Raw genomic sequence first — 23,978 nt, 5'->3', positions numbered from 1 at the left:
GACGAATCTTAAATCTGGCTAAACTGAAAACAGCGACTAATTGCTTTCACTCTATTTGTCGATTTGAAGGAAAATTGTGATCCACGCATGAAAAAAAAGAGCCTCTAAAGCATATTGTCAATTTCCTACAGCAGAATAAATTGGACCTGCATCAGACTGATCTGTGCGCAACCTATCCAAACCCATTTTACTGGAACCAATGAACGCACTCTGCTGATTTTGCACCTGCTATCCCATTAACGTGTTACGCTTTCGCTAAGGTAACGCATTTCGCAGCAGACATCACTGACAATAAGAATTTATTGCCGCGCAGTGTCACCTTCACACGCCAGCACGCGCTCCTGCAACCCCGGCGTGCGTGCGTAACACTGACACAAATATTGTGAAGCTCTGACCCATTTTTACATGCCAACCCACGCGTGTGCAGCATATGCACGGGTAGAAACCCGGTTCCGGACAGAATTTACAAAAGAAATCAAGCATTTTCTGTCCAGGCTGACGCTGCTTGGTTAAAAAAAAAAAAAAAAAAAATCCTCCACAGGCCTGATGATGCCCGGCTCTGACAATAGGCAATGTTGCATTGCAGCTATTGCAGCCCCTCCAGTTATGCATCACAGACCACTGAGGAAACCCCCCCTGACAAGCCTCGTTTTCACGTCAAATAATTGGCCGAAAGCCCTGCATCGGTTTAGCAGCCCCTACGACTGAGCTGCGCGCCCCGAGAGACGCCGGTAGGCCGTGGGAGCGTCAACCGGGGAGATCGGGAGATGCTGAGCAAAAGGATGCCCGAGCTTCCACCCCCCGGATAACAACAGCACAATCCAAGAGCAAACATATATAGCCGGATCAATTATTAAGCGCCCCACCCAAAGAGGCGCCGGGGCGACGTGGAGCCTGTACCTGCAGAGCCGTACGATTTCGACAGCAGCCACCGGACGCTGGCGCAGATCCTGGCCCGGTTAAAGTCGTACTTGTCCAGCGGCTTGATCTCCGGCACCGTGAAGGTTTTCTTCATGGCGCTGGAAGAGTCCACCATGGCTGCGACGTGCCGCTCGGAGGAAGGAGAAGGAGCAGCAGCAGCAGGAGGAGGAGGAGGAGGATGAGGATGAGGAGGATGGTGATGGTGATGATGGTGAGGAGGAGGAGGAGGACCCTGCGATGCAAGCACGTGCTCATATAAATTAAACTTCAAGGATGAAAAACCTTTTAAAGCAAAAAATGCTACTATATGTAACCTGTAGTTAAAATTAATCAATAATTACTGGATGGTGTCTGTGTCGCCAGGACACTGATTGAGCCATCAATGAAGCTCACGCCCCCCAAACGTCACACCTAACAGAAAGCACGCTGCAGAAAACATCCTCACCAGATCGTTCATTTTTGATTCTCTGTCACATGCAACCCTTGAAGCGGCAACATTACTGTCACAAATGTTTTACGGTAGATCGACGCCCTCGATGACGATTTTGGAGATTTGCGTTTTGGGGAGATTGCCGTAGCAGTGACGCAATCCTTCCACAAGGCGGCGCCCTCTGTCAAGCACAACCTGACATCCTCCTATTTCACTTCTAAGAATATTTGTTGATAAACAATCTGGTACAGACAGCAGAGGAGTTGAAAAAAATCTATCTATCTATCTATCTATCTATCTATCTATCTAAGATAAATTTGAAAAGCTTTGTGTTTATGGGCAACAAAATACTGTTTTCGCCAGGTTTAAACATGGAGACCTAGATGTTTGCCTATTCTTCTTTGTAAAATAGCCCAGTCTCACTCAGATAAGATGGAGACTGTGTGTGGAAACAACCTTTTAAATTTGGACTTAAGTCGGGACTTTGACTGGGCCGTTCTAAGTAGCTCAGGCTGTGCAGCCTTTAATCTGGTCTCATTGGATGAAGAATCTCTGACCCCGTCTCAGAGAGTTTTTCTTCCAATATTTTCCTTCGTTCACCTCCGTCCACCTTCCCATTCGCTGACATTTGCTGTCCCTGCTGACAAAAAGCATGACATCATGATGAATCATCTCTGATTTAATGCGTCCAGCGATCGGCGGTGTTTCTGCCACTTTGCATGAAGACCAGAAAGGTGAGTTTGTTAGTATCAACTCACCAGAGCACCTTCTTCCACACGTTTGCTGTGTCTTCTTTGTGGCCTTTGGCAAACTTCAGATACTCCTTCTTACATCTTTTTCTTAACTTCTGTTTAAAAAAAAAGGCCTTATTTCCAAAATGCTTACCTAATAGTTGTTCCATGAACAGACTTGTCCATCTAAGCTGTGGATTTCCTTATTCATGTTGACTGGTTCATGTTCCCTTTTCCCCTCCTGCCCAGTTTAGTTGACTGGGCATTTCTTGGTAGGTTTTGCACTTTATCCATACTCTTACTTTTCAGATGTTGAGTTGGACAGTTCTCTGGGAGGTGTTCAAAGCTTTTAATACTTTATAACCCAACCCCCATTTATACTTCTTCCACTGCTTTATCCGTGACCCACTGCTGTGCTCCTCGGTCTTCATGATGCTGTTGGTTCATTGATGTTCTCCATCAAAACTTTGAGGCCTTCACAGAACAGCTGGATTTACATTAAAAACTACAAACATAGGGACTCTTGTCACTAATTGGGTACATTTAAAGGCAGCTGGTGTGATTTTTAGTTTTTGATATTGGAGTAAAAGGGACCTGAACACAAATATACGTCACACTTCTCATGTTGATAAACAAAAATGCATTACATCACGGTGCTTTTTGGATGTTATAAGATCCACATCCAGTTAGAGGAAGCAAAGTTGTTTCCGTGCCTTTAAAACAGCGGGGAAAGTATCAGCACCAGCCCAGGAGAATGCAGCAGAACCAGTTTGTTCTTCCAGTCGATTCCTTTTGAGCTCTGCCTTCAGGGAAATGAATTTAGTGTCTTGTGATCAATCCTTCCGTCAGATACAGAGAAGGTGGTTCCTTGAACACTTCTTCATGAAAGTAACTGCAGGGACAGACTCAGACCGGGGTTGAAGCGGACCTCAGCAGGAACTTAGGAGGAAAATTAGCCGACTGGCAAAACAGGCAGGTGAGTCGATATCTGTGGAAACAGGTTTGTGTAAAATGTTTTTTTTTACATAACCATTCATTTATGCTTGAATTTGGATGGTAAATTGAAACAATAAGGTAATTAATAGGATGTCTATTAAACATCTGTGGCAAATTTTAAATGTTACCCATTTCAAATATATGTGAATAAATCAGATAAAATAAAAGATTTCCTTTTTGTGCCAGTTTCAATGTTTTTCCAAATGTTTCTTATATTCAGATAATCTGTTTCTTCTTATTTATTTGAATGCTCTTTGGTTTTAAAATACCTATTTTTCTTATACAAGGTTTGGGTTTCACCCGCAGCCTCTTTAGAAATGGGCGGCTCCTCCCTGAAGAAAGTCCTCTTCTGGAAAAAGAAAAAGAAGTCACCTCTGCACAACGCCGTCAAGGACCTCAAGAGGGCGCTGCCCAAGAAGAAGAAGAAGAAGAAAAGCAAAAAGAAAGACATTCTGAAGACACTGAACCTGGACAACCTGAGGAAGGACAAAAAATCCAAGAAAAAATCCATCCTGACACGAGACAAGAAGGCCCCCAAATCACTGAAGGTACTCGGCAAAGAGAGGAAGCAGTCTGATCCGAACACTGCGGAGGGAAGGAAGGAGAAGGATAAAGAGGCGTTGGCTCGAGTGGGAGAAAAGATAAAAAATACATTTTCTCAGGAAAACAAAAAGGAGCTTAGCGCAGAGCCGGAGATTGCTCCTCTCAAAGAAACAAATGAACGCAAACCATCCTTACAGAAGCTGAAGGACTTCATGAAACCCAGGCGTTTATCAGAACCCAAAGCAAACTGAGAGGAAAGAAGAAATCTGACAGCAAGACAAAAAAGAAAACATGAGTCAAAGGGACGTGTATTTCAAGTTTTTAATGACATTATCACTGATGAAACAGACAAAGGAGATGGTTAAAGCTATAAACTTTGTGGGTGATTCACATGTAAATGTCAGTTTCACTTGATATTAAATACAATCAACCTTAATTTGTTGTCTTACTAGCCCTGGGTGCGCCACAGAATGGCATTAACAATAAAAGCAACATTTGTTTGATTTTTGCATAAAGCCAAGCTGCTTCTGGCATGACTGCTTCTGAGCACGGATCACCTTAAATCGTCCCTTTACAAAGTTTTAAATCTAAATATTTACAAAGACACATTGCGCATAAACTCGGCAACAAAATCTCGAGGTGGCCTGTAATTATTAAAAAGCACATGGAGTCATCAAGCCAATTTATTAGCTTTTTATATATATATAAAAAAAACTTTAAAAAAGTGAAACTCAAACACAGTCGACTAAAAAAGTATTCACACCCCACCGAACATTTCCACAAGTTACCTAGCTTTAAAAGATCTTACTGGGATTTTATGGTGAACCAACCCAAAGTCAAACATGTAATGGAAGGAATGTCACGCACTGTCTTCAACATTTTTGCCAATAAATATAAAAAAACAAAAAATGTGTGGCATGCTTCCCTAAATTAAATGAACAGCAACAAATTGCCTCCACAAGTCATCTGATCATGGTGTAAGTTAACCTGTTGACAACCCAACTATCAGTGGTTCACCCCCCAAAATCAGAGCTTTCTTGAACGGCAGAAACGAGAAAACCATAATAATTATCATCAAAGACGATAAGCCAATGTAACTGAGCATACGTTTGTTTGCAAAGAATGGGTAAAGATTTCTAAAGCTGAAAGAAAATGATCCCAAAAGACCTGCTGCATTAATAGCAATGAATTGTAGTTATCCAAAGTTTTGACTCAGGGGAGCTGAATGCTAATGCAAATCACACACAAAAAAAAAAAAAAATAATTGAAAACCATAACGTGTGCATTCCACACCACAATGTTGAACTACTTTTTGTTGATCTATCACATAAAATCCCAATAAAAGACATTCAACTTTGCAGCTTCACCATGAAAAGACATGAAACAAATTACATGCATGGGTGGGGGGAAGGGCATTTGTTAAAATTAAAAATAAAATATAGCTCCTAAAATATCTATTTCGGACAAATACATATGTATAAAAAAACACTTGAATCTGCAATTCTAATTAATTTCATTGTTAAAATGCGAGCAGAAACAGACAAACATTTTTGCTAAGCTTGGAACAAGTTTTGCAGCTACACTTGGAATAAAAAAACCTTGCCAGGGATTCCAATCAAAAATAATTTTAACCTGAAAAAATAAAAATAAAAACAGTTATAATTCATAAAACAAACATTTACAGTTCTGAAGAAACCAAATTCTACCCTTCTATCGCGTTGGTGCTCCTTAAAAGAGGCAAATCTGTCTGAAAACGTAAGCTACACAGCTTGGCAATCAAAACGCTCGATTAACAGATACCTGCACATATTCAACACAGCATGAGACGGTTCAAAAGACAGATTTTGGTGCAAAAAAAAAAAAATTGATAAGTTACAACTTTTACTATTTACAGTTTATGGCTTACAAAATAATCTCAAGTGCAAACAAACATTTGATTTCTTAGCTGTATTGCAAACATTCAGCTGCCCTTTTTCTTTTTTTTTGTTGCATTAGAAGAAGCAGAAAACAATGCGGCACTTCCAGCCAGAGGAAGGCGGATCGGTTCGGTTCGTGATGTCCGGAGGCTTTGCGCTGTGGCGACATTTCTCGTTTTAAGTGATCTCTGACTTTAAATCCCAAATTTGTATCAATGTGCAGAGATTAAGTACTAAATGTGTTGAACAGATTTTTTTTTTTTTTTTTAACATTAGCAATAATGTGCTTCTAAATTACGGGAAGAGAGAACGACGAGTTGATGTAGCAGCCGAAGCAGACACAGAGTGGCAGGACTTAGCTCGCGTTGATCCGTGACAAAACGGCCATCTTTGTAATTGTCCTTGTAGTTTTTACTTCCTCAGCGAACATCACACTGCTCCAATGGGTCTGTCTTCATCTCTTTGGGGGAATATACAATTAGAACGGCAACAAAAATCCACAGATAATTGTCTACGAAGATAAATCAAACTGTAGTTCATGTTCAAAACAGACGGGATAATATAGCATAGTATAAGCTCGGTCTCTTAGGGGGGAAAAAAAAAAAGAAGAAGAAAGTTGCTTCGAATTCATGCCAGTCTGTTGGTCTGAGACAAAGACCTTTGGGGCCGTCTGCTTTAAAGCCTAGAAACGTCAGCAGACATCATTTTCAGGGGGGTGCTTCGGTCACGCTGGAGTCACACTATTGTTTGTCAACGACGACTTCCGAATCGTGATCCAGGAGAGACGACCCGTTGCACTCCTCTACCTTCCGGATGGTCTGAAGCCTCGAATTCTACAGGCAGATAGTAGGAGAGGCAGATTCAGGGTAGAGGGGGAAGTTGAGGTGAGGTAGAGGACGAGGGGAGGGGGGGAAAAAAAGAGAGGGGGAAATAAAAGGGTTTGATGCAGAGGGTTGGGTGAAAGTGAAATTTGAGAGAAAGAGAGGAAAACAATGGGGAGTGGGTTAGTCGTGTCCAAACAAGCAAAAAAAAAAAAAAAAAAAAATTAGCCCAAGAAGCCAAGAAGACAGTCAGAAAAAAAAGGTTAATCCCACAGATAGCTGTTACAGTCTAACCAGGGTAGCATGCCACAAGGGGGCGCCACATGACAACCATGAACAAAAATATGCTGTTTGTAAATAAAAAAATAAAAAGAATCCTATATTTAAGTCTGCACTGTAGTAATTTTGATGTTTAAAACTAATCCAACCACTTCTGGATTCGGGACTCAAGTTGATTAAGACAGGAATGAGAAGCACAACAGCTTGATAAAAGTATTCACACCCCTTGAAACTTCCTCACGTTTCAACTACAAATCTGAATGCGTCTCGTTTTGATTTTATGTGAAAGACCAACATAAAGGAAAACTGAAGTGGAAGGAATGAGGCAGAGTATTCACCCCCCCTCTGCTGAATTATCTTTTGCTGCAAAGCATTTTGGGTAGGTTTCTACCAATTTTGCACATCTAGAGACTGAAAATCTTGTTTATTCCTTTTTGGGGAATGTGAAGCTCCTGAACCATAGTTCAAGTCTTGCAGCGAGTTCTTGGTTGGGATTTAGCTTTGGACTTTGAGTGGGCCATTTTAACACATGGACATGATCTGATCAGAAGGGTTCTATTGTAGCTCTGGCAGTGTGTTTACGATCACTGTCCTGCTGAAGGGTAGACTTCTACCCTTTTGAAGCCTCGGCATTATGATGCCACTACCATGCATCTCAGTGGAGACTGTTCAGGGTTAGCTTAAAGCTGCAGTAGGGAGTTTTGAGAAATCTGTGGACTTAGCCTGAACATTTGAACAAGCACACCTTACAGGTCCCTTCCCCTTGCTCTCTGCTGGGCTGCAGCCCTCCTTCCACAGCTCCTCCCCCAAAGTGTAGCCTGCAGAGCTGCTCCAATCATTACCCATCTTTGTTTTGTGAGCAGGTGCCCCTCAAGAAACCGTCAGTTTCCCTGTAAAGCAGGTTTACACTTAATAACCAATCAGAGCCAGAGTCTTGGGTTCCTCCTGGCTTTGATTGGTTGTTTCTGACCGGGAGCGATGTATTTCTGCAGAAGGGCTGCTGGGAGGAGCCAGAGGAGTTAGATTTTTTTTCACAGATTATAGGTCCCATATTTTACTGTCAGGACATAGTGACAGTTTTAACAAATTTGTAAAAAATAAATTTACACAGAAGTCACCTACTGCTGCTTTAAGCGATAACTTTTGATTACGCGTCACTTATTCGTTGTGTGCTCTTTTGTGCTGGTCTATCACAGAAAACTGGATAACAAACGAGTTATGACCAAATGCAAAAAAGCGGGTGTTAAAACCTTTGGCAAGGTGCTGTAGGTTTGCAAGTCCAAATTTCTCCAGACATCACAGAGAAGCAAAGCAGGTGGACACAAATGTAACGTAATGCAAATAAAAAAGACACATCTAGTCATGTTGTCCATTTATTTTCATCAAATGTAATTTTGTCTTAACAAAAAAATGAACCCCAAATAATAGAAAATGAAAACCCAACACCATCAGTAAAATATCAATATAAGTAGCAACACTGAAATATAAAAACAATAATTCTGTGTGAATACACAAACATCTGGTTAATAAGCTGGAATAAAATAACTTGAACTTTCTTTCAATTGCATGCCCGACCGCACATTTTGCTACCAAGAGCAGAGCCGAGGACAAGACACACTTGTCCTCGGCTCTCTTCCTGCTCGGGCCTTCCCTTTGATGTAGATGTCGAATAACAAAGCGCACGGAAAACATTGTTCTCGTGAATCTCTGCTGTCACATCAACATGTCAATGCGGACACACAGACAAGATACGTGTGAGTACACTTCCTGGCCTTGTGCGTGTGACTGCATATTTACAAGCGAACATGCCAGAGTAATAAGTCAGAGGAAATGTGGCAAGAAGTGTGACCTGGTTTAAAATCCCGCAAACATCTGGACTTACTTAAGACAGTACAAACAAAAGAACATAGCCTACCAACACACACACACACACACACACACATACACACACACACACAAACTACTGATGAGGCAGAAATGTTATGGTGACGACAAACTACGTAACATTAGCACGAGGCAGCAGAGCGATTCCAGGTATTTGGGCAACTTAAAATTATTTTAAAAAAGGAGGCTTGGTTTAAGCACGAGGCGATGAAGTCATTAAAGGGCGTTAATCAAAGTCTCCCCTGAATGTTCTGCTGTAATAAAACACGTTGATATATAACATTTATACGGAATTCGATCTGCATGAAGAGTGAAAACAGTGTGTACGGAAATGTTACCAACGGCACAACTATTTCCAGCAGAGTGCCTGAACACTACTGGGGCCAGTCATTACTTGTGTTGCAACGTACTGAATGTACAGAAGATCACAGAGAGTGACAGCACACTCGGTAGTAACATGATAAGCTGTGATGGGGGGGGGGGGGTAGGGGGTCCATCCTGCTGACAAAACTGGGTTTAACGTTCGGCTCAAAGGATCAGTGATGCATTCTAGATGACTGAAAATGAGAATGACCTGCGGTCCTTTGCTCCCCCTTTCCTGTCAACCTACACTTGATATAAAAAAGGCCACTAGTGCCACAAAAACTCAAAAAAGTACATCTAAAATTAAATAACTTGCGAAATGGTGCGCTTCTAAGTTTTTGACAGATGCAAAAAGCTTGTGGACTATATTCTGTTTCATAAAGCAGTAGAGATGATGCACTGCAATTTTACAGTTTACATCTTATTTTGAAGACAGGAACATTTTAGATTAATCCATTACTTAATTAGTAATGATTTTTTTTTAACAGATGGTTACCTATCTAGCCAAAAATCCCTAGATTCTGGCCATTACATCATCCATAGCTGTAAAAACTATTAATGAAAGACAGTCACAGACCTCCAGGGACTATAATACCTAGTCAAAACTCTGATGCTAAGAGACATAAAAGCATCGTTTTTCTGATAAACTTCATCCTCTGTCCTCCTCATTGGAGCAGTGACAAAAAGTTGAAAAGATACCAATCTCACTGCGTATATTTGCATTTGTTGCATGCATATACATGAATAAGCTGCACTTGCAGGCATAGAAACACGGCTTAGCAGGCAAACTTAGCTGAAACTGAAAGGCAAAACAAAAATAGCCCTAATGCAAATTGACCAGTCTGTACCACGTACATGAAAGGGAACGGATCTTGCAAACGGCAGATAATCAGGTTGCAACAGTAAATTCCAGCATGAGGTGACACATGTACAGTTATGCCAGAATTACTCAAACTGACAAGTCGTCACTCATTTATGTAACTGGTGCATCTTTGGAGAAATACCTATAGTATATAAATTCTTGTGTAGGTGGCACAGAGCTCAACATCATGTCCTGGAAGTCCAAACAGATCTGAAAAAAATCTTATCTCCCATCACCACAGTTCTTAAAACACACTGTCGGACAGCAGCAGTCAGGTGTGCACGGCGAAGTACGCAGCTCTCTCTAATATGTCCACTTCTTTTCATATAATGTCAACAAATAATTAGCAGTTTATACAGAATCTGTGTGTTATTTAATGCCTCTATAAAGCGTATCCACAGACAATAACCATTTCTTCCGCCTTTAGACAGACATCCATTAGCTTGAAAAGAACACTTTCCAATACGTTCTTCTCTTAAAAAGAGATAATTTAGGGATTTTAAAGTGAGGTTCTGGTAAAAGTAGGGATGCACCGATAACGGCATCGAGGATCTGTCTGATATGTCCGTGTCCTCATAGATAAAAGGGTTCTGATAACACGGCATCAGTCTGCGCACACACCATTCCATAACTTAGGAGGTATGTTCAAGTGAACAAAGGTGAGAAATGTAGAGCGGACTACAAATTAGGCTCAGCATAGGTGTCAAGTTGAGGATCGAATTCCAGCACTTTTACACTACACTAGCATTTTCTGGGAAAACATCTAACAATAACTAAACAACGGAGTTTAAAGAGAGTTTGCCAGCAATTTCAGGGAATCACAGCAGCTAACTTCTGCTGAACCTCTGGAGAAGTGCAGGAAGATGCCCAAGGTCAACCGGTGCCCGATGAACTAACGGAGGGGCTTAAAAGCTGTCGTGCCTTCTTTATGACACGGGAATTTAACGTCTTCTCAATGCACTGGAGCCGGGGTACGAGCTCCTCAGCCGCCACCACGTCACGGTGTTGCCCAAACTACACGACTGTGAAAACGCACATCCATGACTTGCTGCTAGGCGTTTCGGCCCTTAGCCTCCCCACTGATACTTGGACAAGCGTCGTTAGCTCAGTGTTCCTCGTCAGCTTAACTGCACAGAGGATGAAGGCCGATTTTAGAGTACTGAGCATCGTCCTGCATGCAACACAGTGGGGAGGTCTGCAGAGAAGCCAACTACGCACGGTGAGGTGGATTAAAGAGCTTTATGCAGGTGGTAGATATGGCAAAGCTGTCTGTCTTGAAAGAAAAGAGGCAGGAAATGTTGAAGTTCAATTATTCATTGCATTGAAATTGTAATTATATATGTAAATAACACTAAAAGGTAATTGTGACTGCATAGAATGCATGTTAAGATTAATTGCATGTAATGTAATGGCATTAAGTAGTAGCGTATTGGAAAATACTCAGATGTGGGTACTTGCACTCAACAAGCTAAAAAACTGTTATTTTGCTTTTCTGTGGAAAACTCTACTGGCATCTTCATTTAGTAAACGAGGACCAAGCAGCTAACCTGGGGTGTGCAACACCAGAGGTTTACCATCTTAAAACAACTCCATCTGTAATAAATAGCCACTATTTTAAAATCTGCAGGTGCTCTTACTGGTTTTCAAAATCAAATCAATCTCAAAACGGATATCATCAATCTGAAACACAAATCATTTTACGTACTTTAAAATAGGATTTTTTTTTACATTAGAATCAAAGGGAAAAATATAAATTGAGAATTAAATCTACAAAAACAAGTTGAACAAAATTAAAATAAAACCCAAGACAAATCAAACACAGACAATCGAATCTACATTAATTAAGCTGCCTGTTTGGTACAGATGATCTAAGGTTTAAGGAGATAAAGCGAACCTAATCTACAGACTACTTATGAACAAGAGGGGGATGACAATTTAGAGATTTCTAAAACAAGTTATCTAAAAAGGCATGATTTGGGTTTTTTTTACCTTATTTTAATCTAAGTGGGAGAACAAACAAGGGGAAGAACAAAATAAAAGATCCAAGATTGCAAACAGCTAGAGAATCTTCCTGGATTCTCACTAGAACCTGCTCAGTACAAGCAGAAAGGTAGAAAGCAAAGCATAACGACGGTATCAGAAATCAGACGCCTGTTATTATTATTATTTACTAGACAACAATAGTAGAGTCTGGTTGGCGACAGATGCTCCAAGGTAGGGAGCCGGTTGTAGTTTACAAACCTGTTTTATTAAAAGCGTCTGCGTTTTTGAAAAACCTGTCCATTGCTGAAGTCTAGTAATCTGCACTGTTCCAGCATGCCTCAGCAAGATGAACCCAATGTGCTTTAAAGGCACCAAGTGACACGCAACGACAAGTCACGCCGTGTCCCTCAGATTGCGTAATCCCCCTCAGGGTTCATTTTGACTGCATCCTGCAGTCCAGCTGGTCGGCTGAAGTAGACAGGACAACAAAGAGTCTTTGTAAGGGAAAGGTCATAATCCAAAGGTTAGTTCACATTGCACGCCATAGCGGTTTAAGCTAACGCTACTTGACGAACCTTTAAACTGTTGGCATGTTTGCAGGTGAGTTTATATCTACACAGAAACCGATGCTTGTTTACATGGGAAATGGACGAAGGAGGTGGTGTGCCATCAATGATCTACTCTAGTGAGAGCAGGATGTAAAGAGTTATTGGTCAGTTCAACTAGGCAACCGAAAAATAAAAGCTACACTTTAACTTTTTGTATATATGAGACATCATATGCCCAGTCCTATTTCCTTTTTTTTGTATTTTTTGGTATTCTTTTTGATCCATTATATATATGAAGATTCACTGTATATAACTGAATGCACCTTCCCTACTCTGCACCTTCTTGTATGAGCCGATGTGACGAGTGAATTTCTCCATTGTGAGATCAATAAAGACTATTTTATCTTATCTTATATATATTTTTTTACATATTTGTTAAAACTCTCACTATGGCCTGACAGAAAAATGTGAGACAGATAATCTGTGGAAAAAAATAAAATCAAATAAAATTAAATCAAGCTCTATTGCAATTTGCAGAAATATATCGCCCCTGCTCAGAAACAACCAATCAGAGCCAGGAGGAAACGTCTGGCTCTCTGATTGGTTGCTAGCAGTGACGATCACTTTTGCGTACAAGCTGCTCCCCCGCACAGCGCTATCGTCATTAACACTCAAGATTGCCGGTGGGCAACGGCTATGGAGAAACAACCTGCTTTACAGGAAAACTGCCAATTTTTCTGAGCACCTGCTCAGATGACGACGGGAAAACATTGGAGCAGCACAGCAGGCTCCGCTGTGGGGAAGAGCTGTGGAGGGAGGGCTGTAGCACAGCAGAGAGCAAGAGGGAGGGACCACTAAGGTGTGCTTGCTAAATTTTCAGGCTAAGTCTACGTATTTCTAAAAACTCCCTACTGCAGCTTTAAGTCTGTATAAATATCACTTGCAATAAGATATTTGTAATACTTGCTTTCTTATAACAGACAGCTACTTAAAATGTTCCCCTCTAATCAAATACTAACCTAAAAATTTGCAAGCATTAACGCTAAAGTTAGCATCTGCTTGCTATCGTTATTAAATCAAAAGGGTTATCTCAGGGTTTTTTGTTGCTTTTTCTGCAATTCGACCCTCCACTTGACTAAAACACCTAAACTTTAGACTCCTTTCAGGATAAAATTATCCTTATTACTCTTGCTTAGCTAGGCTAGAAAATTATGAGACCTGTATTCCATAAAGGTTTGAGGCATTACGAGCACCTTAAAAATTAGACAAGCTTGATTACCACATGAATGGTACCTGGATTAGTCAAATCTGGACTAGAATATACTACACTCGGAAAACCTGTGTTCAATTAGCAAAAATAAAAAAGGGGAAAATTTCCCCCCCAAAAAACACAGCAAACATTCTGTGTTGTTCGTGGTAACCCATTGGCGAGCTTTGCGCGCTGCACATATTGTTGCCCACTGTGCGTTCGCTTAAACTGCTGCAATGTTTTTTTTGAGACAGGAGTTGTTTGAATACGGCAGAGGTCCGCGTTTGTCATGGCCCATTTATACTAAATGAAGATGTCAAAAATATCCATTTCTTGCCGAGTCCACATATGTTACAGAACTATGTTCGTTGAAAACTCGGACGCAAGCATAATAAAAGGTAGCATTGTTGTTTTTACCCCAGCTGTACCTGAACATTTCTGCTTTATTGTTTAGATATGCTAATAAACTATTCAACTAACTGTAAAGACAAAAAAAAACTGCAATCAAATTGCGCAGAAAAACTGTCAAGCTGCAGTCAACTAAGGTGCCTGGCTTGAAATCAAAAGCAGTCTTTAATGCGAATGGTTGTTCTGTTTGTGCTTGGTGGCGTCATCTTCGTTGGTTTCAGACAGTACCTCAAGGGTGGTAAAGTTTCTCTCAGATCTGCCACTCCTCCGGGGGCACAAACAGCACAGCAGCTCCTTGAAGCTCCTTCTCATATCTTTGTCCCTGAAGCAGTAGACGATGGGGTTGACGAAAGAATTGCACTCGGCCAGCACCAGGAAGTACTTCTCGTACTGCAGCACATTGCACTTCTCGCAGTCGAGACCGTCGAGCATCAGTAGAACAAGACCGGGTGTCCAGCAGAGCACGAAGAGGCCTGTTGGGAGAAATCAAAGATGTTAAGAGGATCCCCAACTTAAAAGCAACGCGTACATCTTATGGAGAAGTTAGCAATCAACAGTGGCTGAGGGAGTGATCTACAGATTTCCTAATGGACACCAAGAAGACCTACACACAGAGATATGAAGGCTTGTGGAATGGGTTTAGTCTGTAGGATCGGGTTTTATTATGATAACACTTCATTAGGTATCTCAGGAATGCACACACATGAGCACTAATATATGCACACAAACAAACCGAAGAGAAATGGTAAAACATTGTGGAAGTAAGAGGTACGACCTAAAACATGTCACGCATTCCTTAAAAACCTAAACAAACCTCCAGCGGTCGCAGCCACCCGGCTTCACCCTCTAATTTTAACCTAAAACTTTTCCTCTCCAACTCCAGTTTTAGGCAACTACTTTAACACGTTTGAAATCTAAATAATAAAAGAAAAAGTAAAAAAAAAAAATGGTACGGGTGGATTACAATTTCCTGTTCACCCAGGGTTGTCATTCCAACCTTGTCAAAGCCGTCTTTCCTAACAGCACTGGAATTATGCAACTCCATGTCCAGGCATGCTTGGGAGTTTTTCCTCGTTACAAGTCTAACGGCTGAATCCTGGCCGCTCGGCTGCTGAGTGACAGGACAAAGGCTCGGGACACTTTCTAAAAATTCAAGGAATTTAATGAACTTCACAGCTCTGGAGGAGAAGCAGTGGAGATTTAAGAAAAATAAGGCAAGGGCAAAAAAAAAAAAAAAAAAAAAAAAAAAAACGAGAGCTACGTTACAGGAAAGGAGTGAATGAGGGTATGTAGGGAAAGCAAAGATTGCCCTGACAAGTGTAGACATGTAAAGGCATCCATAAAGCAGTTGGACTGTTTTTCAGTTGTCAAAAGGAGAGAGGAGAAGATTCCTATTAACTAAAGGAAAACTACAGCAAAAAGAGAGACTCCACCTAATGAATCGAGTAACTTTATGAAAAACCCTACTTATTCCTCAAAACAAAAAACAAAATGTCTTGCATGCAGATTGTAGAGATAAAGCACTTTCTGTGGGTACTCTGGTAAATGAGTCACACTCAGGTAAAAAATTATATTTTTGGACAACTCAGTATCCAGGAACAATAGAGATATGATTCAACCCAAAATAATTTCAAAGTAGGGAGAACAGTAAACGATACAGTTAAGCCCAAGAACATTCATACCCATGGTAAATGTTGAGTTAATAAATATTGTATTTTTTTTTATTTGTTAATTATACTGGGGGTTTTTTTCTTAAAAATGTCATGTTGGAAGTTATTTACTCCATTTACAGAAATCCGTGTACAACTCTCTATTGACATTATAGCAAACCTTTCCTGTAGTTCCATTTTTTGTCTTCGCCATCATTGGTGCCGCAGGGGGAGAATAACCCCGGGATAAAAAAAATTGGCCAAAGGAGGGAATCCAGACCACTGATGTTAAAACACGGAAGCTACTCACCATGCATGGTGGATTCCACCCCAAATCCAGTATCCACAGGCTATACACTAAGCGCAAAGAAGAAGGAAAACGCCTAGTGAGCATCAGAGCCAGCATTGAAGATGAAACATCCAGGTTCCAAGAATATATCAGGAAGATGGCCCCAAGGGTTGAAATACTCACTGAATGTCTCAGACAATGGAAGCTGGAAAAGAAGGAACTGAAGGAACGACTGTGGGAGGAAAAAGCCCAGTATGGGATGTACCACCGACAGATAGCGGACATGGCTGATATGATTAAATCCTACTAATGACTAGAGAGGGCTGAAGGACAGCACTGAAGCACTGATCATGGCAGCACAGGAGCATGCCTTGAGCCCCAGAGCACTAGAGACCCAGATCTACCTTACCAGGGAAGACTCCAGGTGCAGAGAGGGCCTAGAAACCATCCAGCATCTCACAGCAGGGTGTAGGATACTAGCAGGGAAGGAATAAATGGAACACCCTAACCAAGTGGCTGGTATAGGCACATAAACACCTGTTCAGAATACCAACTAGGTTCCCCCAGGTCAAAATAGGAGTCCCCTCCCAAGGTGGTGGAGAATGACAGAGCTAAGATCCTTGGGGGCTTCCAGATACAAACAGACAAAATGATAATGGCCAACCAACCGGACATTGTGATCATTGATAAGTAGCAGAGGACAGCCGTTGTGATCGATGCGGCCATCCTGAGTGATGGAAACATCAGGGGGAAAAAAACGAGCACGAGAAACTGGGGAAATACCAAGGGCTCAGGAAAGAACTAGAAAGAGTCTGGAAGGTGAAGACATCAGTGGTGCCCATGATCGTCAGAGCACACGGAACAGTAACCCTCACTCTGGAGAAGTGGCTCCAACATTTCAGTCCAGAAGCTCGCTCTTTCTCACTCACTCATTCACTGACAGCAGCACTACAAATACCGGTTCCATACTGTTGCATTGCAGCAAGAAGGTCCTGGGTTCAAGTCCAACCCTGGGTCTTTCTGCATGGAGTTTGCATGTTCTCCCTGTGCATGCGTGGGTTCTCTCCGGGTACTCCGGCTTCCTCCCACAGTCCAAAAACATGACTGTTAGGTTAATTGGCCTCTCTAAATTTTCCTTAGGTATGAGTGTGTGCGAGAAAGTTTGTTTGTCCTGTTTGTCTCTGTTGCCCTGCAATAGACTGGCGACCTGTCCAGGGTGTACCCCGCCTCTCGCCCGGTGAACGCTGGAGATGGGCACCAGCACCTCTGGTGATAACGACCTACCCCAACTTGACCCAAATGAGACAGAAGTTGGGCAATTTTTATCAAAATTGCGATAATATTTGAATGAGTTGCGGTGAGGTTTTCAAATTTGTAGTATCTAACAAATCGCAGCAGTGGTGCTGGCATCATGGTGCAGAGCCGTTTTTCTGTCAGAGCTAGGGCTGGGCAATAAATCGTTTTAATCGATTAATTCGAATTTACAATTCTTTAAGATTTCATTTTTGGAAAGTCTGGATTTTATTTTGCCAATACACTCATTGGGTTTCCATGAAGAGAACAGCATGTGATGCTGAATATATGTTTAGGCAAATGTATTGTCAAAATATTGTTAAGTAGAAACTTTTTTTTTACCATAATACGAGGTACTTCATTTACTTATTTACTTTTTTTTTAAACTTAGTTTGAAGTTCATAAGTGCAGTGAAGCCTGTTCTTAGCTCAATGTGTAATACCACTAGCAGCAAATGATTTGTTATATTTTCATTGTTTATAATGGCACGGCTGCCATCTTGTTTTACAACCTTGTTTTACAGCTTGTTTTTAAGTTGCACTTTGAATTCAGGTCAACTCCCTGACGAAATGCTTGACATTAAAGCAAGCTTTTAAAATAATTTCTTTAATTTCTTTTTATTAAACAAAAAGGAGGAAAAACAATCGATTAATCGGATTTGGTATGATAAAATCGGAGATTTGTTTTTTAATCCATATCGCCCAGCCCTAGTCAGAGCTACTGGTACATTGCGGTAGTTAGATTAATAAAGCAAAAAAACACAAATTCTTCTACGTCACCTAAACTGTAATGCTGAAAGGTTGAAACTTGGAGAAAAATTGGGTATTCCAACAGGACAATGATCCCAATTACACATGAAAAATGGGTTTAGACCAGATGAAGCAGACCAACACTAAGCTCCTTGGCTTGCTAGAAATCTTACTAGGTATACGTTATAAATGTATGGAATATGTTTACAATGTCTGTGTATTCAAGGAAACCAACTGATTGAAACTGAGATTATTCTATCCTAAAAATGGGTAAATTACTTAATTACAAGCTTAAAATTAAGATATTTTAACAAACTTTTGAAGTTTAGGAGTTTAGCTTATGAAGACATTTAACATGTGTTTCCACCTTACCTAAGATCAATGACACGGTCTTCATCAAGCTGAGTACGGTCTCTTTGTGTCTGGTCTGGGTCGTGTGCTCCGACATCTGCCTGCTCTTGCGCCTCACATAGAGGAAGATGCGGGTGTAAACGGCCACCATTATGGAGAAAGTCACCAGGTTGAGAACAGCCCAGAAAACCAGAAAGCTGCGGCTGTAGAGGGGGGCCATGGTGGAGCATCTCTCCAGGTCACACATACAGTTCCATCCCATGGTGGGAAAAAGACCCATAAATATTGCAATCATCCAGATTGACAATATGATGATAAAAACCCGTCGAGTGCTCATCTTGCTGTGCAACTGCATGTTGAAGATGGTCTGGTGTCGCTCCATGGCCACAGCAAGAAGGTTGAGGACGGACGCTGTAAGGCTGGTGTCGATTAGCCCTTGACGAACAAACCACTGGTAAGTAGATAACTTAATGGTCCAGGGCCCAGTGTGAAACATCAAGTGGAGGTAGGAGACACCTGAAGGGAGAACGTTTTACAGATTACAGCCCAAAATAAAAACAAGAAGGTGCACATTTTCACTAAACATCTGGAATAATCCATAGGTCTTGTGTCATGCACACGTTTTTTCCACATCTATCAGTGCAGATCTGACAACTTCCCGACACATCTCCACGTCCCTACTATGGTGCACACTAACGGCCGCAAAACAGAAAATTACACACTGCTTCAGCATCGCCTGTATGCCGCGACCTGGTTAAAAAAAAAAAAAATAGAACAGTTACTGAACCAAAAGTCTAAAAAAAAAAATTGTGTTTGTTTTAACAGAACAGATCTTTTGTAAATGACATCTTGGATCTCAATGAGAAAACCCATATAACTAAAGAGTTAGTAAAATAGAAATAAAACATTTAAATGAACCTTTGAGGTGTCTAACAGTGGGGCTTCACAAATGATAAATGCATATAGGGTTACTTTTAAGAGTCAGAAATCCAATAAATTGCAACCTGGTCCAAGACGCCTGACTCAAATGGCTAAATTAGCTCCTCATCATGCATTTAAGTTCTCCAGAGTCCTGCTAATGTCCTGCTTATTTATCTAAAGTGTGTTGGACTGGGGACACATAAAAAAGTTACAGCACATCAGACCTTGAGGACTGAAATTGAAGATCCTTGCTCTAAACGGACAGTTCAGATATATGTCTCTGCAAATTTTTAGTGGAACATGTGTTGCACCATATTCTGTGACTCTTGTGTGGCTCTGGGAGGCGCTGTTGTTTTTTCAAAGCATGATTCGGCCTAAAGAAGAAGATGTTACACCAAAAGCTGCACCAGTAGTGCGAACATAAAAATGTTAATTAATGTCTGGTTTTCTTTTGTCAAAAACTTTCCTGACCTCCTAAACTATGACTTAATATCAAGTTGTACAAGAACGCTCTCATGTATGCAATGTCTACTGAGGCAGTAAACAATGAACCACATCACAGAATAGATTAAAATTATTTATAACCAGAGCTCTTAAATTCTATGGAAAGTTCAATATGAGATCATGTAAAATTTTTGGAGTGTGTGCGTGCGAGGTCAGGGGATTAGTGGTGGTTGGGGGGGGGGGGGGGGGGCAGTTGGCTCGGCTCCACTGTTGTGACAAAGGAGTTCCCTCAGGTATAGAATCTGTACCTCCTGCATTGGGAGCGCGAAATTCAGCAGGAACAGTGGATGCAGTCAACTCTGTCTCATTTTTAACCAACTAGACATGGAAGAACGGATGTTTTACTTGTTAAAAAAAAGTGTCAACACTTTATCATTCAGTTAGTGGGTTAAAACAGAAAATTACACAAAATTGTTCTCTCATGAACGCCTCAACATACAGAGACTGCCTAATATGAGGAGAATCACGTCTGTTTAAACTCAATTCACAACATTAACACAATAATCTCAACAAGTAAACGGCTCTGTGGTCGTTTCCAAATTTCGGACAAAAACACTATTTGCTCTGATTGTCGCTAGTCTGCAGAAATTCTGTCTGTAAGCAAAACTCCATCTCCCTCCACCTTTGCTTCTGCTGTGTGTTTTTTTGTCTCTGTGTCTGGTCCAAATAAGCGACAATGTTTCACTGCAGCTGCAGTAAGACTGTATCAGTAATCTGACTTCCCTTCCATACAGCACTACTGTAGTGTAGTTCAACCCTTACGAGTAAAACACGGGTTAATTATATAAAGAAAGCAATAGGCCTACTTGGACAAGCACTGCTGGTGGCACATGTTGGGAGTCACAAGCTGAGCTATCAGCCCTGTGTCCATCAGAATGATAAGACTGGAGCTGGAACTGAAGCAGAAATGATGCTGTCTACCTAAATGCTGCAAGAATATTGTCCTTTTTAAAAAAATAAAAATAAATCACACTTTTTATTGCAAGAAGTCATTCTTTGAGGTAGGAAGACCTCCTTGCCATCACCCTAATCTTTATCTGCTTCCACAGACTCTCTGAAATTCATACTGAGAGTCTTGGTAGGCCACTACAAAACATAACATTACTTTTAGTCAAAAGAAAAATGCTGGTATTACGAAAAGATTTGATATATTTTGTAATATTTTCCTTGCAGAGAGATACAGTGACCAAAAGAAGTTCAGTGACTTTTTACCCCAAAATTTTGAGTTACCTCCAAACCTCAATCACCTAGTGAAGTATGAATATAAAAAAGTCAAATACGCTAGATAAATTACCTGAGGATGGGGTGTTTTAGGTAAAGCAGACATTTACTGCAGTTTAATGAGCTTCATGTGCATGTACACAATAATTAGAAAATCAGTAAATTCTTACGAGAGAACAACTAAAATTATATTTACCTGAGAAGAGGTCTGAAAATGCCAGATTTCCCAGCAGGTAGTAGATGGGGAAGTGAAAGCGTCGGTTTTTGATAATGGCTCCTATGACCAAAAGGTTTGAAAAAATAACTATGAAGCAGACGAGCATGCCCAAAGTGACCACAGCATAGTCCCGTTTGCGCCAAACGTTACTGATGTTCTTGTTGCTATTCATATAAAAAAAATTGACACTTTCGTTGGTGAAGCATCCAGCAGAAGAGTCAGAACCCATGATGAAATCACTGGAGAATGCGGAGTTAGAGAAGACTTGAAAAAGATGGCCGCTTTGTAGAGAGGCAGCAGAGACCAAAGATTAGGGAGGTGTTTAAAGCTGTCTTCTTCAGTGGCTTGGAGGTCGGCTCGCCATCAGCTGGAAGGATGACTAGCGGGATCCAGTTTGAAGTCCCGAGCCTTTACTCCCTTAGGTGTCCCCAACAGCATTAAGGACGTCTGCAAAGACATAAATTAATTGATTTAAAAAGATTCTGGACCATACCTCTAGGTTTAAAAGGAGCAAAATGTGACCAAGACATTGTTGATGGACAGTACTGATTAAATGGGAATGTTACTTCCATCCCAGGTGACAAATGAGAAGGATTTAGGTTGATTTTACAGTAAATATCTTACTTACAGCTCCTTTAACCAGACAAAAATAGATTCAGGTATAGCTTATTTAAAGTTTGGACGACAGAAAAAGTACTGCAGTCCTACCCTTGCCTTTCCGTTCCTCAACTCAACTCAAACTTTATTTATAAAGCACTTTTAAAACAACCGGGGTTGACCAAAGTGCTGTACAGAAATCACAGTTGCAGAGCCTAAGATAAAAACTGAAAGCTAAAATACATAAACACAATGCAAAAAAAACAACAAAAAAAGAGATCAAATATAATACACTAAATATTGCAATGTAAATAAAATTAATTTTAAAATAAAATAACATTTTGTCAAATGTCCACTTAGACTTGCTTAAAAGCCATGGAGAAGAAGTGTGCTTTTAGAGAGGATGTAAAAACCTCAAAGGAGCCTGCACACTGTCAGTCAGCTGCCTTAAAGAAAGTTTCTGCAGTTACTCGTGCTTATATTAAAAAAAAGACAATATTGGTCATTGGAAATCTTTCAGGTTACAATGAAAAATAAAACTACAACATGGATAGCCACGGTGTGGAAGCTAAGGAAATGTTACTAATCACTCCCGTTAAAGTAACATTCTTCTAAAACTACAGTTGTAGTCACCTATGAGGGGTATTTCTGCTGAGCAGCAGACTGCAGGCTGTTAACACAAGATCATGGTTTGATTAATTAAAAAGCTCTCATCAGCTTGTTCTACTCTCAGTTTTAGTCTATAAAGAGCACCACAATATTCTAAACAATCAGCATGTTTACTTGGAAACCAATACTGAAATTTAACCAAATTAGCAACACTAGAAAATTGTTGCTATTGATTTAAAGAAATGGAATTAGATCATAGTTTAGATTTCGGTTTTAAACTTTCATTTCCTCGTGAGAAACTAAGATATCTCTGATTTCACAGTGAGAGAAGCATGTGCCCGATAGAAACAAAGTCCCGACAAAAAAAAACAAAACTTCACCGATTTGATTCAAGGAACCAATTTCAGTCCAGAGCAGAACCCCACCTTCACAGCAGGACACATATTGAAATCTCAGAGAGCAGGAGCCCACTCTAATCTTTTGTTTAAGGTAAACTTGCATTTAGAGTCAACACTGTCTGACATACTTTCCGCTCGCCCGTGAAATCAGAGCAGCGCGACAACACGGCAGCGCCATCAGATCCAAGTTCAGCCAGCTCGGCAGTGGAAACAGCAGAGCAGCTCCTAGCCGCTGAGACACGCCTCGCAATTACGCAATCCAACTATGTAACTCCATCTCAATCCAAACATGCAGGACGCAGCACGCACACACAATCACAGGGAGGAAGCTTCAGTGAACCGCTTTGTGGAAAGAAACGCCAAATCAAAAACAGAAAACAATTTGGAGACAAAGGAGGTGGGATAAGAATAAAATGTTCTATGAAATATATAAAATTGGAAAAAAAATGTTTTTTATTATAGAATAACTTCATGAAAAGGAAAGCACAGAGTTGAACCGCTGTAAAACTCAACCTAACCAGATAAAATGATACGATATTAACCCGGCCTGTGTTATTTCAGTGTGCCTTTCTCTGTGTTACGTGAAGACAGGAAGTAAAAACCTACATAATTTCTTTAGACTGCTGTAAGGTCTGGTAGTTGGTTTCAAGAGAGGAAGACCACGTGCACCACACTCAGTCTTCTAACAAACTGCAGCATAAAAGATGAGCAAACTTAAAAGCAAATCTAACGAACACATCTGCATGTACAATGATTTCTAGATCAGATCAACGCATTCCTTAATGCGTCAGAGCCCCGAGACAAGCTTTAACTGGTGAGAAGCAAACCCTTGATCGTATCTGTTCAGAGCCTTCGTATTCTTGTTAATCTAATCCATGCATCACTTTATGTGCTTGCAGCAATCATGGCTGTCAATAGACCAGACTGCATGTTAGGGGGGATTGCAGGCACCAAAACATCATGCATAAATCTGAAGAAATAAAAGAGTAAATGGAAATCATGAACATTGACGACTACAGCTATGCAAAAAAGTTAAGATATCCAGGCACAGTTTCGGATTTTTTTTTTTTTGCCCATTTGTCAGACAGAAATAAAGATAATGTAATATAGCCAATTATTAGTTATTAACAGTTGTGTTGGATCCATTTAAAATCATAATGACAAAATAAATTAAAATAAAAACCCTAATCACAACTTTACTTAAAGGAACTATAAGTAAGATATTTACTGTAAAAGTACTCTAAAT

The 23,978-nt window shown here is 40.6% G+C and overlaps 2 protein-coding genes across 5 annotated transcripts in view; both read right to left on the bottom strand.

Moving 5' to 3' along the window:
* The window catches only part of LOC105939518 (calmodulin-regulated spectrin-associated protein 3), a 30,876-nt gene extending 29,560 nt beyond the window's left edge, over window positions 1-1,316 (bottom strand). The window contains 2 exon segments of the mRNA XM_012881746.3: window positions 901-1,153; window positions 1,263-1,316. Coding sequence (XP_012737200.2) covers window positions 901-1,153; window positions 1,263-1,301 — 292 coding nt within the window. The 5' untranslated portion in view covers window positions 1,302-1,316.
* A 2,612-nt stretch (window positions 1,317-3,928) lies between these two features.
* lpar2b (lysophosphatidic acid receptor 2b) overlaps window positions 3,929-23,978 on the bottom strand; it is a 38,701-nt gene continuing 18,651 nt past the window's right edge. For 2 of the 4 annotated variants that reach the window (XM_036137386.1, XM_012881782.3), the window contains 4 exons: window positions 21,108-21,575; window positions 18,287-18,781; window positions 14,163-14,407; window positions 3,929-6,370 (listed from right to left, as the gene is read on the bottom strand). In XM_036137386.1, coding sequence (XP_035993279.1) covers window positions 6,278-6,370; window positions 14,163-14,407; window positions 18,287-18,781; window positions 21,108-21,357 — 1,083 coding nt within the window. In that variant the 5' untranslated portion in view covers window positions 21,358-21,575 and the 3' untranslated portion in view covers window positions 3,929-6,277. Of the gene's footprint in view, window positions 6,371-14,162; window positions 14,408-18,286; window positions 18,782-21,107; window positions 21,576-22,714; window positions 22,735-22,860; window positions 22,881-23,978 lie in introns of those variants that run through there. The other 2 variants (XM_012881785.3, XM_021308008.2) reach the window with 2 other exon arrangements.

Source organism: Fundulus heteroclitus, chromosome 5, assembly GCF_011125445.2.
Source record: "Fundulus heteroclitus isolate FHET01 chromosome 5, MU-UCD_Fhet_4.1, whole genome shotgun sequence".
Lineage (NCBI taxonomy): Eukaryota > Metazoa > Chordata > Actinopteri > Cyprinodontiformes > Fundulidae > Fundulus > Fundulus heteroclitus.
This window is presented reverse-complemented; position numbering and strand designations above follow the sequence as displayed.